Raw genomic sequence first — 15,413 nt, 5'->3', positions numbered from 1 at the left:
AAATAAGCACACACTACCATACAAAATAAAACCATGAGTATATAAAACAACAATTTGAACTCAGAACAGCGCCCAATAACCTATAGTGTCATCTGTCATAAAAAATATGGCCAACTGTAAACAAGAAGAAAGGAAAGGGATAGTGCAGGTTGTAGCTAAGGAACAAGGGAATGCACACCATTGGGCTAGACATTCTCAAAGGCTTGTCTAAACATCCAAGTCTTCAATTCCCTCTGGAAGGAGGATAGGCTGGAGGCCTGCCTAATCTCCCTGGGGAGGGCATTCCAAAGATGGGGGGCCACCACCGAGAAGGCCTTCTCCCTCGTCCTTGCCAACTATGTTTGTGACGGTGGCGGGCTAGCGAGAAAAGCCACCCCAGCAAATCTTAACACTTATGCAGGTACATGAAGGGGGATGCGGTCAAGAAGATAAGTAGGGCCCGAACCATTTAGTGTTTTATAGGTGATTACCTGCACTTTGAATCGGACTGGAAACTTATTGGTAGCCAGTGGAGCTGTTTTATCTCCAGTTAGCAACCTGGTTGCTGACCTTTTCATCAGTTATAGTTTCTGGGCCATCTTCAAAGGCAGCCCCATGTAGAGTATGTAATTCAACCTGGATGTAACTAAGGCATGGACCGTTGCGGATAAGTCAGACTTCTCAAGGTACGGTTGCAGCTGGCGCACCAGTTTTAACTATGCAAAGGTCCTCCTGGCCATCGCCGAGACCTGAGAATCAAGCGACAGTGCTGAATCCAGGAGGACCCCCAGACTGCGAACTTGTGTCCTCAGGGGGAGTGTAACCCCATCGAACACAGGTTGCCACCCTATACCCCAATCGGCCTCGCAACTGATTAGAAGGACCTCTGTCTTGTCTGGATTAAGCTTCTGTTTGTTAGCCCTCATCTGCAAATAATACAATTTTTTTTTTTGAAAACAACAAATCTACACCCGAAATAGTGCTTTGAGTTACACAAACATCTTTAAGGATTCACAGAATGGAAACAAAATTGCAATAATTACAGTTTCAACAAATCAGAATGAAAATAAGTAAAGACGTATATCTATTCATAATAAATAACCCATAATAACATATAGAAGATGCTGCTTCTTTGATTCCTGAGAGTTCAGAATACACAAACTTTGTTTCATGCACAAAATTATTAAAAACCCTCAGCATTATGTGTCAGGTTTAGAAATGAATTACATTTTTAGATTTGGGTCCCATCTCCAAGATAACTTTTTATGCATGCATATGTAAGGACAAGTATTCCAAAATCTTAAAAAGTCAAGACAGTTTTGGTCCCAAGCATTTTGGATACTCAACCTGTATTTTTGAAATGCAAATTGATCCTGCCCCAACTACAAAAGAAGAACTTGTTACAGGTAACTGTCTTGCTTGCCATTTACACGCAAGCTGTTTCAGACGGATAGATATATGCCATAAATGCCCACTTACCGCTGACAGCTGGACACAGATGGAATTGACGTCATATTCAATATACGCCACCTCTACCCCTTCCTCCGATTTCCCATCCTTGGTATAGCAGAGGTCCCTGGTCTGTGTGGTGAGGCGGTCCACCTCGTCCATGGTATAAATACATAGTGCAGATTCCTCGCTCAGTTTCCCCGAAGATGCCTGCCAGGCGGAAAAGGCAGCAAAAAGCACATCTCCTTGGGCTGAGCCATTGCCTCCTTCTTCACCGGGTTGTGCAACATAGGCAGCTTGCAGGAGGCTGTAAGTTTTGTCTTTGCTCCTACAGAGCAATGGTAGCTCCACATAGGAGTAATAGTGCGAGTCATCCAGGCAGATCTTTGAAATGTAGGTCCTATACTCGCGGGAGTGTGACTTCAGATCACGCCGGTAAAATAAGAAGTAAACGCTGGAGCCATGAGTGAACGACTGGATAAAGTGATGGTTATATTCCGAGAGCCGGCCCACGGCCAGTTTTGCAGTTTCCTCGTAGGAGAAGATGGGGTGTGAATCCAGACCTGGGATTTCTCCTGGGTGAGCCCTAAGATTTCGCGTCGTAATGGGGGGAATGCTGCCTCCCACTCCCCGACTGGTATACCCTCGGCCCACAAAGAGGAGTGGCACGTTGTCTTTGGAGTACCCAACCAACCCCACTGTGGAAATATTGGGGTCATTTGCTGCCACGTATTGAGTGTCTCCTGGAGTCTGAGGTTGGAAGAGGACATTTTTAATCGAGCCAAGCCTCCTCTTCTCACAGATCCCTTGCCAAACGCTGCCGCACACGATGAGCTCCTTTTCCAGGGGATTGACTAACAAGAGCTTGTTGTAGTTGTCCGTCTTTTGGGCCGGGGGACAGTTCTCCATGGTGACGGGAGGAAGGCAATCCTTGCTGTCATAGAAAGGCCCCGTGGAAACGGCTTCCTCCATCGTCAGGTCCGGGGTCAGCTGGAAAAGGAAGTTTGTCGCTCCCAGATAGAGAGTCCCTGAATCAGGATCCATGACCAAATGAAGAAACTTGGTGGCGTTGTACGAAAAGGAGGCATATTGTAGTCCTGGTGGGATGATGGTCCCCAGGAAACACAGCGCAGAAAGAAGGAATGCCCCCAATGGCATCATACTCATTCTACAAGAAAGATCAAACAAGAGGCGGAGTTAATTCATCATCTTATTCCACTTTTTAAAATACAGTACGTATAAATAATGATTGGAGCTTTGCATTTTAAAAGTTATCAATTTCTGCTCCCTGTTACTGTGTTTCCCTGAAAATAAGACAGTGTCTTATATTAATTTTTGCTCCCAAAGATGCGCTAGGTCTTATTTTCAGGGGATGTGTTATTTTTTCATGAAGAAGAATTCACATTTATTGTTGAACAAAAAAACCACATTTATTATATACTATACAGTAGTTCTCATCACAAACCAGCGTAACCAGATGAACTGTGAATCCTATCAAAAATTTCTTGTTACTACCATTATTTCCATGTACCACACTCAATGATATGTACATTTACCAATACTGTGTGCTGTGGTGTTCTGTTTGACGGGCATGCTTCCAAACAAAACCTTTGCTAGGTCTTACTTTAGGGGGAGGCCTTATATTTAGCAATCCAGACAAACCTTTACTAGGTCTTATTTTCTGGGGATGTCTTATTTTTGGGGAAACAGGGTAGTGCTTTAAAAGGGATTTGCTGCTATTATTCTTTACAGTTTTTTTTAAAAATGTCCAGCACTATTATCATCATAATGTTGCTTTCTTTTTCATTCCCTTGCAATCCATTTTTAAAACAGGATTTATATAGGAGAATGGCAGCAAACTGGTAAAATCTTTGTCTAACCATTTCTAAAAATGCTCCAATTGCCATTTAAAGATTATTTTTAAAAATTAGAGTATGTTAAGTCATCACTGTGGAGTGATTTAAGTGCTGGATAGGATATTGGGAGACCAGGATTTGAAACTTTGCTCATCTATATAAATCCACTAGAGGGGCCCTTCCACACAGCCATGTAACCCAGAATATCAAGGCAGGAAATCCCACAACTGGGTTGCTGTGCGTTTTCTGGGCTGTATAGCTATGTTTGAGAAGCATTCTTTCCTGACGTTTCACCCACATCTACGGCAAGCATCCTCAGAGGTTGTTGAGGTATGTTGGAAACTAAGCATGTGGCCATACAACCCAGAAAACTCACAGCAACCCAGTGATTCTGGCCATGAAAGCCTTTGACAACACAAATCCCACAATATCTGCTTTGAACTGGATTATCTGCATCCACACTGCCGTATATTCCAGTTCAAAGCAGATAATGTGTGGAAGGGGCCTGGGTGACTTTAGGCAAGTCACACTCTCTCAGCCTCAGAGGAAGGCCATAGCAATCTTGACAAGAAAGCCCTAGGATATGGTCACCACAAGTCAGGGATGGTTTGAAGTCACATAACAAAGAGTTGTTTTGTCACATTCTAATATTTAAAAAGTAACTTTTGCCAATAACCACAATGCTTATAAACTAAGAAATTTTACATAACATAAAGAGGCTAAGCACTGAAAAGGTTCAAGAAACAGCAATGTCAAAGCAATATTTTGAATGCTTAGAAACAATAAAAGGAGCTCATTCTCCAAGACGTTTCTGTCTAGCATCTGCCATCCCCTCGGATATAATTGGTTTTGAAATCCTAGGAGGAAAACCAGGATATAAGAGTAATAAATAAAATCTCTCAGGCCATATTCACTCACTCAATTGAGCAATTATGGCTATATTCATGCCCGAGAAAACCATTATTTCAAAGTCGGAGAATTACAACCCTATCATTTCCATGCTTTGCTTTTCTTTTGTTGCTGCAGTAATCAAGTTCCTCCCCAAAAGAGCATAATGTTCTTAACCTTAACAAACACATTAAGTGAGTGGGAATAATTACCAAAACCAAATGCAGTATTATTTCTTCCTCAAAGCCATCACCGACATAATTTCTCAACTCAGGCTGATTAACTAGTCCAAAAAGTGGTCTAAAGAACAAGCTTAGGAATGTACATCAAGAGCTGCACCAAACTTGCATGCGATTAACCTACTTTGCGTATCTTCCATTGAAATTACAGCTGGTGGCTATATTTCACTCACTTTATAAAAGCTGCATAATCATCATTGTTCTAAAGAATGGAATTCAAGTTCCACAATTTAAAGAGTGGAATATAACACACCTTGTGTACATTAACAAAATGCTAAGTTTAATCTAGTTGGTGAGATGGAAGGAAATGGCTAATGAGGAAGACAACCAACCCCTCTTTTAGTTTCTCAAATTTCACTGCGTACCTTTATGTAATAATATAAGAGGCTTACCAGATCAGATCCATGGGGAGGAAATTCTTCTTCATAGCTCTAACAGATCAGATCCGTTTAATCCAGAATCCTGTTTTCTACTACTACAGACACCTCTGGGAAACGTATAGGGAGGGCAATATAGGCACAGCCCCAGTGAATGCTCCCCATTTAATCGCATTCAAAGGAATATTCTCAGTGAACAGCGATGTGTCTATGAGTAATAGACAGATCTACCCTCAATGGATACATCTAGTCCCCTTGTACACCCACCTAAAACAACGGGCTACAATTTTGCAACTGTTACAATTAGGATGAGAGCAGCCTTTCCAGAGAATTAGGAATAATGTGGTTTGTTCCAGTTGCAATCATAAATCGATCAGGAAAGCCATGCCTAATTTTTTTATATTGCAATTTATATTCATTCAATATAAACTAAATAAATAAGTAAGCAACCAAACAAATCAATACTCCCCACCACCTTCAGAACAGAATCCATTGTGTTACTATGTCAGATGTAACAAAGTGCTGAACCAACATTGTACTGGACAACAGAAAGGGATCATGTGTTACTTACTGTACAGTTTTGCTAGAATGTTTGTGGCAATTGTTAATAAGTTAATAATGCAACTGTCATGTTTTGAATCCAGTTTCACTTAAAGCTTAAACTCTGTATTCTACACACAATGCAAATACAAGTTAGAATTATAATAGATATATCAGGACCTTTATTTTGCTGCCACAAACCCAATGGAGGTGGGAAGGTTAAGTTAGAGGTGTCGGGAGTGGGCAGAGTTCAAGCCTACGAGGACTTCTACTTAACCTGCCACTGCCACCAAATGTGACGACATTTACTGGGCCTGACCACTATGGCATTATATGCAGGAATCTTTTAAATGTTTCATGCGAGAATATAAGCCAACCACTAGATACCATTGCCCTTGAGCCACTCGTGCCACCAGAAATATTATATGTCTGAACCAACTGCCATATTGTAGTATTTCCTGAATCACAGGTATATCATACAAAAATATCTTATTAACCAAAAGCAAATTATACATTTAATAATTATATATTTCATACAGCACAACCCCTGTGTTGATGAGGCTTTTGGAAAGGCATGACTTTTTAGAGATCATAACCTTTTGGAAAACCAGAATCTTAATAACCTTCTGGAGAATAATGGTATTCACAACCATTTGAAAATCATAACCTTTTGTAAAAGTATAATCTTCCAGAGAAGAGCAAAAAACCAGTTTGAGTAAAATCTTCTCTTCAGTGGTATATAACCACATGTACTTATGCAAGACAATTTGGTTTTCAGTTGTTAGATTGATAACCTAGTTGTCTCTGATCTGTTAGGAAGAGAGGTTATACCAATGCACAAAAACAGCAGAGTTTCAGAAATGTTATTTTCAGTTCCCAAAAACATCTACTCTCCCATAATCCCATAAAACATCTTGTTTCTATATCATGCTCTCAAGAGAAAAAATAAGAGACTTTGTTAAAAGTAACATATCCGGTTTACTCATAACCTTCATGTATTCAGTATGCAGACACATAACTTGTCAATCCAATTACAGATAGATTTGAAGTGGTGTGTCTGTGCAGATAACACAGGGCATCTTTCTTACAATCAACAGCAACATGACTTTGCTCTTAGCAGTGCAAAGTCTCATGGCGTCTCTCTGTTCTAAAGTGGAGTCTGAGCTCAGAGTAGTCCCAGCTCTGATCATGTGGTCTGCAGCCCCTCCCACAACCTCAAGAAACAGAGAGTAAAGGGCAAGCTGCATATACAATACAGTAAGCAAACAGAATCATATACAAACAAATTACTAGTAGAGGCTTGAAGAAGGTTGCTATTTCCAACAGAGACAAATGTCTATAGTTTCATTTGCAAGCATCTGAAAAAATATGTTCTCTCCAAACATCTCTTAGGTTCTCCAGTGTAACTTTATGGCACACGTGTCAAATTAAAGACCATGACATATGGCCCTCCAGGTGCTGGACTACAACCCCTATATTCTCCACCCTTAGACATCATGACTAGAGCTGATGGGAGTTGGCATACAGTGACATCTGGAAGACTGCCATTTGTTCTGTTTAATCAGGAGGGAGGGTCTGATTCGAAAACAAGGCTTGTGGATATGACACATGATGTCAAAATGCCCTGTGTCCTTTCCCTACCACACAGCCACAAGTGCTGTTGGGTTGCAATTCCTATTATCCACATGGTGAATAATCCAAATTGATGGGAGTTGTCATTAAGTAACATCTGGGGACCCAATTTGGGTAAAAACTAAAGAGCACCGACCACTGTGTAAGAAAAAAATATAGTTGGTTCTCTGTCTCCACAGATTCTCCGTCCATGGATTCATAAAGCCCTTTGAAGGCAACCATGAGGCTGATGACCCTTAATGGAAATGAGTATGACACTCCTGCTTTATGGTATACTTCTGCTGGAAGTAATTTGTTCAACATCACCTGTGATTTCTACTAAGTAAGTCGGGGAATATATTTCCCCAGATTTTGGGGGGGGGGGGTGTTGTACAGCATATGTAAATCCTAATTGACTGGACTTTCTGCTATCTCCTAATAATCCTAGCTGAACCTAATTAACTATCCTAAGTCCTGTTCCCTATCTCTCCCACAGTTAACTCTGCTTCCTAACTTTGACAGACTCACATTTCTCTTCCTAACTCTCCTATTACTAGCCTTTTAAGCATCTCAACAATCTCTCCCAAGATTCACTACTCTCGCCCCTCTAAACAGATTACTTTACACATATAACCATACTTTATCTTAACTTCTGTAATAAACACAGTAACCTTCTCTCTCTTCAATCTCCATAACATAACAATGCTCCCTGAATCAGGATTAGGAGCACCACAACTCCTGTGTAGTTCAGTCCACCAAAGAATTACAAATCTTAAGTGTCCTAGTTTATTGCCATCTTTGCATTTATTTAATCATGTCTTACAGTATAGAGGACGAGTATATCTTCTCTGAAATACCTGGTACCAGAAGTGTTTTGGATTTCAGATTTTGGATTTGCAAGTTGAATATTCCTTATCAGAAATGCTTGGAACCAGCATACTTACGATTTTAAATTATATTTTGGGACATGTGCATATACATAATGAGATATCTTAGAAATGGGGCTGAGTATAAACATAAAATTAATTTATGTTTCATATGTACTTTATTCGTACGGTCTGGATGTAATTTTATACACAATATTTTAATAATGTTATGGATGAAACTAAGTTTGCATACAATGAACTATCAGAAAGCAAAGGTTGCACTATATCAGCCACCCAACTGGACAATTTGGGATTTTGGAGCATTTCAGAATTCAAGATAAGGAATATTCAACCTGTTCTGTGATGACTCATGGGCCTTGTAGTCCTGTTCCTAGTACTATTGTGGCAGACGAAGAGGAAAACATGGGGTTTTCGCCGGTTCAGCAAGAGCCGGAGTCTCTTCACCTGCAGGATGTTGATGTTTGCCCTCAAGAATTCAGCCAAACAGGCCTTGGGCAGAACTCCCCTCCGTTTCCCAGGAGGGAAATTTATTCTAAAGACAGGGGAGTCAGGGAGGCTAATCGGAGAAGCCTGAGAATTGCTGCCAAACAAATGGCTGATTAGGTCTGCTTCCCTTGGGAAATTCTAAGGAGTCTTGCATCTGGACAGAGTTGGGTTTCGTTTCCCGTTCTCTAGGGAAAGAGTTCTGTTGGCGGGAAAACGAGACCCAATATAGGTGTTTGGCGCGAGGGATTCTTTGCGGAGTCAATTGATCACCTTCAGGAGAGAGATCGTGTGTGGACTTCGTAAACCCAGTTCCTTGCTTCCCGGATCAAGCTTCAAGCCTTGCCCTGTCTCACGGTTTTACCACGGACTCTGTTTCATGCTTCATGTTTGCCTTGTCTCCAGTCACGGATCTAGCCAAGAATCAAGTTTATTTCCAGCCTTGTTGTCAAGCTTCATTGGACTCTAAGACTCTGTTATTTCCCCACACTATTGCTTGGCAAAGTGTGTGTTTCGGTCAAGTGGATTAAAACTTTGAACTCTAATATCTTATATTGGACAATACATTTCTGGACTATATTTGACCTCATCTGAAAGGTCTGCTTCTGAACTATATTCTTCACTTGTTTTTATTGATTTTATATATTTCTTTAATAAAGATATTAGATAGAGACTGGCCTCTGTGTAAGGTTATTGGTGCTCTGCAGCCAGGGACCTGACATGTTCATTTTCAGCTTCCATTAATATACTTCTGCTTTAGCACAGCAGGTTAATCACCAACCTGCAATAAATCTTGCCAAATGGAAGGCTGAGAGTTTGAAGTTCGGGTAGGGGTGAGCTCTTGACCTTTAGCCAAGCTTCTGCCAACCTAGCAGTTTGATAACAAATGTGAGTAGATAAATAGGAACCACATTAAAATGGGGAGGTATTTAGCCTCTATGTTTGATCAGAATAAGTAGGAAGCTTGCGAACAAAGAAAGCTCTTCAGCAGGGAGATGGAGCGATAGCACCCTCCAGTGACTGGAACCAAGCACAGTCTCCAAAGATGCCGAAAGATAGTAAAGACTATATATACCTCTATCTATTGTCTGGCTTGTCGTTGTTACAATCGGCATTGAATGTTTGCCGTATATGTGTTTTGTGATCCACCCTGAGTTCCCTTCAGGGAGAGTAGGGCAGAATATAAATACTATAAATAAAAATAATTGATATACTGTTATGCTCTAAACACAACATTTCATTTAGTATTCTGTTATTGTCATTATTGGTGGACAACAACTGCTTGTGGACAACAAAAGAAATGTAAAGATGGGCTTAGAGCTAACCTTAAAACATGTGACATAAAAAACACTAAGAACTGAGAAGCTTTGGCACTTGAGCACTCTAACCGGAGGTTAGCTGTTACCAACAGTGCCATGGATTTTGAGGAGGCATGAATAAAGGGCAAAGGGGAGAAATGTGCCTAGAAGAAGGCACATCAAACAAACCCTTGTCGGGACCACCTTCCATTTGGAAATTTATGTCCTCATTGTGAAAGACCATGCAGATCCAGAATAGGTCTGTACCGTCACTTACAGACCCACTACCATGATTCTACCTTTGGAAGACGATCAGACTCAGCCAGGAGTGATCGCCTATAGTGACAGTGTCTTCACAGTAGTCACATTCTGAATTCCTGTAGTGGTTGTTGATGGTATCATTATCATGGTGATCATCATAATCAATCAGCAAACCTGCATGCAAGTATGCAAAATTCGCAATGACCTGCCTGCCAGTTCAGAGCTGCTGCACTCAACTTTAAAACAGTTCTGGGCTGCTTGGTTTGCTGCGACAGACTGCTGTGGCAATCTACCCCGTTTGGAAAAGGCTACAATGGGCTCTACTGAGGCAGAACGTTAATACGAAGCTGGACAAGGGATGGTGGGAACAAGCAGGAGGGGGGCACTTGCGGGCACTGACTGTCCACAGTGTCCAAAAAAGATCCAAGCTGACAACAACGTTAGGCCAATGCGATGGGAACAAAACTCGCCAGGACTTATTGATAAAACCACAGATCCTCCCTGTTCTTAATCGGTCCCCATGGAAACTGCCCATGAAGGCGTGAAAGGTCAAAGTTGCCTTGGTGGTGAGAATGCAGCCCAGGGCAACACTCAAAATCCTCTCCCATCCCAGAAATGTGATTTGCTCCATCAGCCTCCAATCCGCTGGCAGGACCAGCCTGATATCGGATTGCGGCCAGCCACCGCTCTCCACAGCCTCAGGACGGAACAAAAAGTCCGGGTCAAAGTCTCCCACTTTATGTGATATTGTGGGTATTGTTTTTCTGCATACCATGCCTACTTGCAAATAAAGACTTCCAGCCTGGAAAGCTTCCCAAGACATTTCTGACAGTTTCCCCCCCCCCCCTCCTTTTAAATTGACATGGTTGTTGCAGTTTATGCCTTTGAGAACTGCATCAATATTGCTTGAAGATTGCAGTCAATTTTATATTGATTAGCAAAGGGACCCAAATGTTCTGGAGAGTAGGATATGGGGCTATTCATTCAATTTGCAGGAAAAAAGATTCCACCTAAATATTAAGAAGACCTTCCTGATGGTAAGAGCTGTTTGGCAATGAAATATGCTGCTTCCTAGGTTGTTGGGGGTCTCCTTCTTTGGAGGTTTTTAAACAGGGGCTGGATGGACATTTGTCAGGAGTGCTCTGATTGTGTTTTCCTGCATGGCAGAATAGGGTTAGACTGAATGGCCTTTGTGGTTCTATCCATGTCTGTGATTCTATTATTATATGAAATTTTATATGTTTCCAAATAACTTTGGATGAGCTCACATGTGCTAAGTTCTCTGCTATAAGGTTATATGGCAAAATGAAAGCTTGGACAGTATAGTGGTTGGAGTAAGAATGCAAATGGCATAGTCTTCCAGTTGTTGTGAAAATTACAACTCCAAGCATCTCTTACTATCAGCTATGCTGGATGGGATTTCTGGGGGTTGCAGTACAAAAATATCATAGAATCAAAGAATTGGAAGAGACTACAAGGATCATCCAACCTAACCTCCTGCCATGCAGAAACACAGAACGGAAGCACTCCTAGCATATGGCCATCCAGTTTCTGTGTATAAACTTCAGAGAATGAGACTCTCCCATGCACCAAGGAAGCAGCACATTCCTCGAACAGTTCTTTCCATAAGGAAGTTCTTCCTAATGTTTAGGGGTAATTGCTTTTCTAGCAATTAGTATCTATTGGTTTCTAAAACCTCAGAAAACAAGCTTGCCTCCTCCTCAAGATGACATCCTTTAAAATACTGAAACATGGCTATCACTTTACCTCTCAGCCTTCTCTCGGTCTAAACACCTCCAACTCCCTAAATCACTCCTCTGAAGATTTAGCTTCCTTTGACCATTTTGGTCATCCTTCTCTGGACATGTATGGAAGGCCCACACCATTCCCACTTCTGGGTTAGAGGGTTGGGCATCATATGGCATGGTTGTCTAGATTTTACTGGTCTACTCTAGAACAGTCACTCACTCTGACATAGAAGATCGTTTTGAAAGGCAGCTTTTGAAAGACAGGAGCCATCTTCATAGACCTATCAGTAGCATATGATACTGTAAATCATCACCTTCTGAGAAAAACTTATAAGATCACAAAGGACTACTACCTCACCTGCTTCATAGGAAATCAGCTACAAAACGAGCTTTTTAATTGAGAGAAGCAGCTGGTGAAAACAGAAGAATGGCTTGCCTCAAGGGTGTGTGTTTGCTCCATCAATATTTAACATTTACACAAATGATCAGCCACAGTCAGAAGGGACAGAGAGTTTCATCTACGCTGTCGATCGTGCCATCACCGCCCAAACAGGGAGCTTTGAAATGATTGAACAGAAGCTCTCTGAAGCTTTAGGTGCTCTTACTGTCTATTACAGAGAAAACCAGCTGATTCCTAATCCATCTAAAACACAGACGTGTGCTTTTCACCTTAAGAACAGACAAGCATCTCGAGCTCTGAGGATTACCTGGGAAGGAATCCCACTGGAGCATTGCAGCACACCAAAATACCTGGGAGTTACTCTGGATCATGCTCTGACTTACAAGAAGCACTGCTTGACCATCAAGCAAAAAGTGGGTGCGAGAAATAACATCATATGAAAGCTGACTGGCACAACCTGGGGATTACAACCAGACACAGTGAAAACATCTGCCCTTGCATTTTGCTAATCTGTTGCTGAATACGCATGCCTAGTGTGGAACACATCCCACCATCTTAAAACAGTGGACGTGGTTCTTAATGGGACATGCCACATTATCATGGGATGTCTATGCCCCATACCACTGGAGAAATTATACTGTTTAGCTGGCATTGCACCACCTGACATCTGCCAGGAAGTAGCAGCCAACAATGAAAGGACCAAGGCAGTGACATCTCTGCCCCATCCTCTTTGGATATCAGACAGCATGCCAACACTTTAAATCAAGAAATAGTTTTCTAAGATCTACAGAGATACTTGCAGGAACATCTCAGCAAGCGAGAGCCCAAACGTGGCAGGCTAAAACCTGGAACCTCAAGCCATGGCTGATTCCAAATGGGAGACTCCCTCCTGGGCACACAGAAGACTGGGCGACTTGGAAGGCACTATAACAATGCAGTCTGAGCCCTGCCACATGCACAGTGGAGCACCTTCTTATAGCAACACCAGATATGTTCCAAGTGGCCAGCTACTGGTCAAATACATTTAGTATAATGCCAAGTTTTTAACTTTGTTTGTGTTTTAAAATACAATACAACTGTACCCTCGGTTCGTTCCTGACACGATAAATAAAATAAAGCCTGACCTATTTCACAAGGTTATTATGACGATAAAATGGGGAGGACGAGGATGGATCTAGAGCTCATCACAGGTAAGGTACAAATTTCCGGCTTCTTGGCAGGGGGTTGGACTGGATGGCCCATGAGGTCTCTTCCAACTCTATTATTCTATGATTCTATGAAATATAATAATTGACACATAAAACGAAATGAATGAGCTGCTGCTCATGTACTAGTATAGACATTCTCAATATTTGATCCTCCAAATGGTTTGCATTTCAACTTCCACAATTCCCAGCAGTTGTCCAGGGCAAATGGGGCTTCTGATACCCAAAGTCTTAAACACCTGAATGTACCAAAAAGTGGGAATAACGGTACCAGAGGCATTCTGCTATACTGCAAAATTGACAAAAAAATAGAAAGAATGTTGAGGTTTCCATGTAGTTGACCTTCTTTCCTCTCCATATTCAACTAACCATCCTGCCATGGCATAAATTCCAATTCCTTTCAAAAGCAGTTTGCCCAGCATCAGAAACAGCTGCTCTTTGAAAAGAATCACTGAAAGTTCCCCGGGGCTCTGAGAAGGAGTTTTACTGTTCTTTTGATTCACTATTCATATAATATGGTTCGCAGCAAGAGTCGCAGAAACTGCTGACAACTGTATTCCAATTTGGCTAGAGCTCTGAAAAATGCTTTTGGATGACAGTTCCCAGAATGCCCACACCGGCTACAGAGATTGTAGCACTTGCAGTCTAAAAAATAACTTTTTCTGGGCCTCTGCCAAAGAGGAGAAGTGGATGAATTTGTAACAACCATCCAAGCATTGGATCTCAATGTTTTTGATATTAGTATACACCAGGCATGGGCAAACTTTGGCCCTCCAGGTGTTTTGGACTTCAACTCCCACAATTCCTAACAGCCGGTAGGCTGTTAGGAATTGTGGGAGTTGAAGTCCAAAACACCTGGAGGTCCAAAGTTTGCCCATGCCTGGTATACACAGAATAACATGAAACGTCTATATGTGTATGTGCCTTCAAACTGACTATTGTCTTGTGGCGATCCCATAAATGTCATAGTGTTGTCTTAGGTGAGTAATATTCAGAGGTGGTAGTTCTCACCATCTGATCTCCCACTAATTACTCTATCCATTAACCTAGATCCGACCATGTTATAAAGGCTACTTTCCCCAAGGAAGATATTTATATACTTACAGGCATTTTGCTGCTATAGTTAGCATGTATGGGAAGTTTTAAGGGCATAAAAATAGCAGTAGTATTGCTGGGAGTAAACACAAAGAAATGAAAGTAAGAATTCTAGTAGCTACTGAAAATAGTAATACTGCTATTCGGTGCCAATTTTACTGTGCTATCAGAGAAACACAAAAGATAAGATCATATCATAGTTTCAAGAGGATAGAGTAATGAAGGGTAAGGATATTCTTAACATCCGCTTACTTGAAAACCACAACACATAGCAGACATAGGATCTTTTACATTAGGAGACATTGATCTGAATGTGTTTTTATGCAGTTAGAATAGAAGAGCTGCAAAAGACCACAAGGACTATTCAGTTCAACCCCATTCTTCTAATGCAGAAATACACAAAGCACTCCCAATCCACTTAAACACTTCCAGAGAAGGAGAGTCTATCATGCTTCGAGGCAGCCTATTCCAATGCCAAACGGCCCTTATTATGAGGAAGTTTGTCCTAATGTTTAGGTGGAATCTCTTTTCCTGCAATTTGAATCCCTAGTCTGTGTCCTATCGCTAAGTCCTTTTCCAGAAGTTGACCGCAAAGTCATGCTGGAGGACCTAGAGATTCCTACAGATAACATTTCAGTCTAATATGTGAATAATCAAATCTACAAAAGTTTTTTTTTCCATGTCAGGAACAACTTGAGAAACTGCAAGTTCCTTCTGGTGTGAGAGAATTGGCCATTTGCAAGGACGTTGCCCAGGGGACACCCAGTTGTTTGATGTTAGACCATCCTGTGGGAGGCTTCTCTCATGTCCTCACATGGGGAGCTGGAGCTGAGCTGGAGCTGACAGAGAGAGCTCACTCTCTCTCCCTGGAGTCGAACTGCTGACCTGTCAGTCAGCAGTCCTGCCAGCACAAGGGTTTAACCCATTGAATTACTAGAGGCTCCTGCAAAGGTCAAACTTGCAAATATAGAAAACAGACTGTAAGTTTGGATAGAAATCAAAAAGAGCTGCCCAAATTCTGAATCTCATCCCTTGAAAGAGATTCATTGGATAACGTCTTTAATGCTTGGACTACAACTCAGAGTGGATTTGCTGTC

At 41.6% G+C, this 15,413-nt stretch overlaps 1 protein-coding gene across 2 annotated transcripts in view; it reads right to left on the bottom strand.

Annotated features, from left to right (window-relative positions):
- The window catches only part of plxnb1 (plexin B1), a 239,710-nt gene that overhangs the window by 93,141 nt on the left and 131,156 nt on the right, over positions 1-15,413 (bottom strand). For both annotated transcript variants that reach the window (XM_062969628.1, XM_008105539.3), the window contains exon 4: positions 1,459-2,596. In XM_062969628.1, coding sequence (XP_062825698.1) covers positions 1,459-2,595 — 1,137 coding nt within the window. In that variant the 5' untranslated portion in view covers position 2,596. The remainder of the gene's footprint in view (positions 1-1,458; positions 2,597-15,413) is intronic.

This window comes from Anolis carolinensis, chromosome 2, assembly GCF_035594765.1.
Source record: "Anolis carolinensis isolate JA03-04 chromosome 2, rAnoCar3.1.pri, whole genome shotgun sequence".
In the NCBI taxonomy this organism is placed as follows: domain Eukaryota; kingdom Metazoa; phylum Chordata; class Lepidosauria; order Squamata; family Dactyloidae; genus Anolis; species Anolis carolinensis.
The sequence above is the reverse complement of the archived record's forward strand: the minus strand, read 5'-3'. Positions and strand labels throughout refer to the sequence as shown.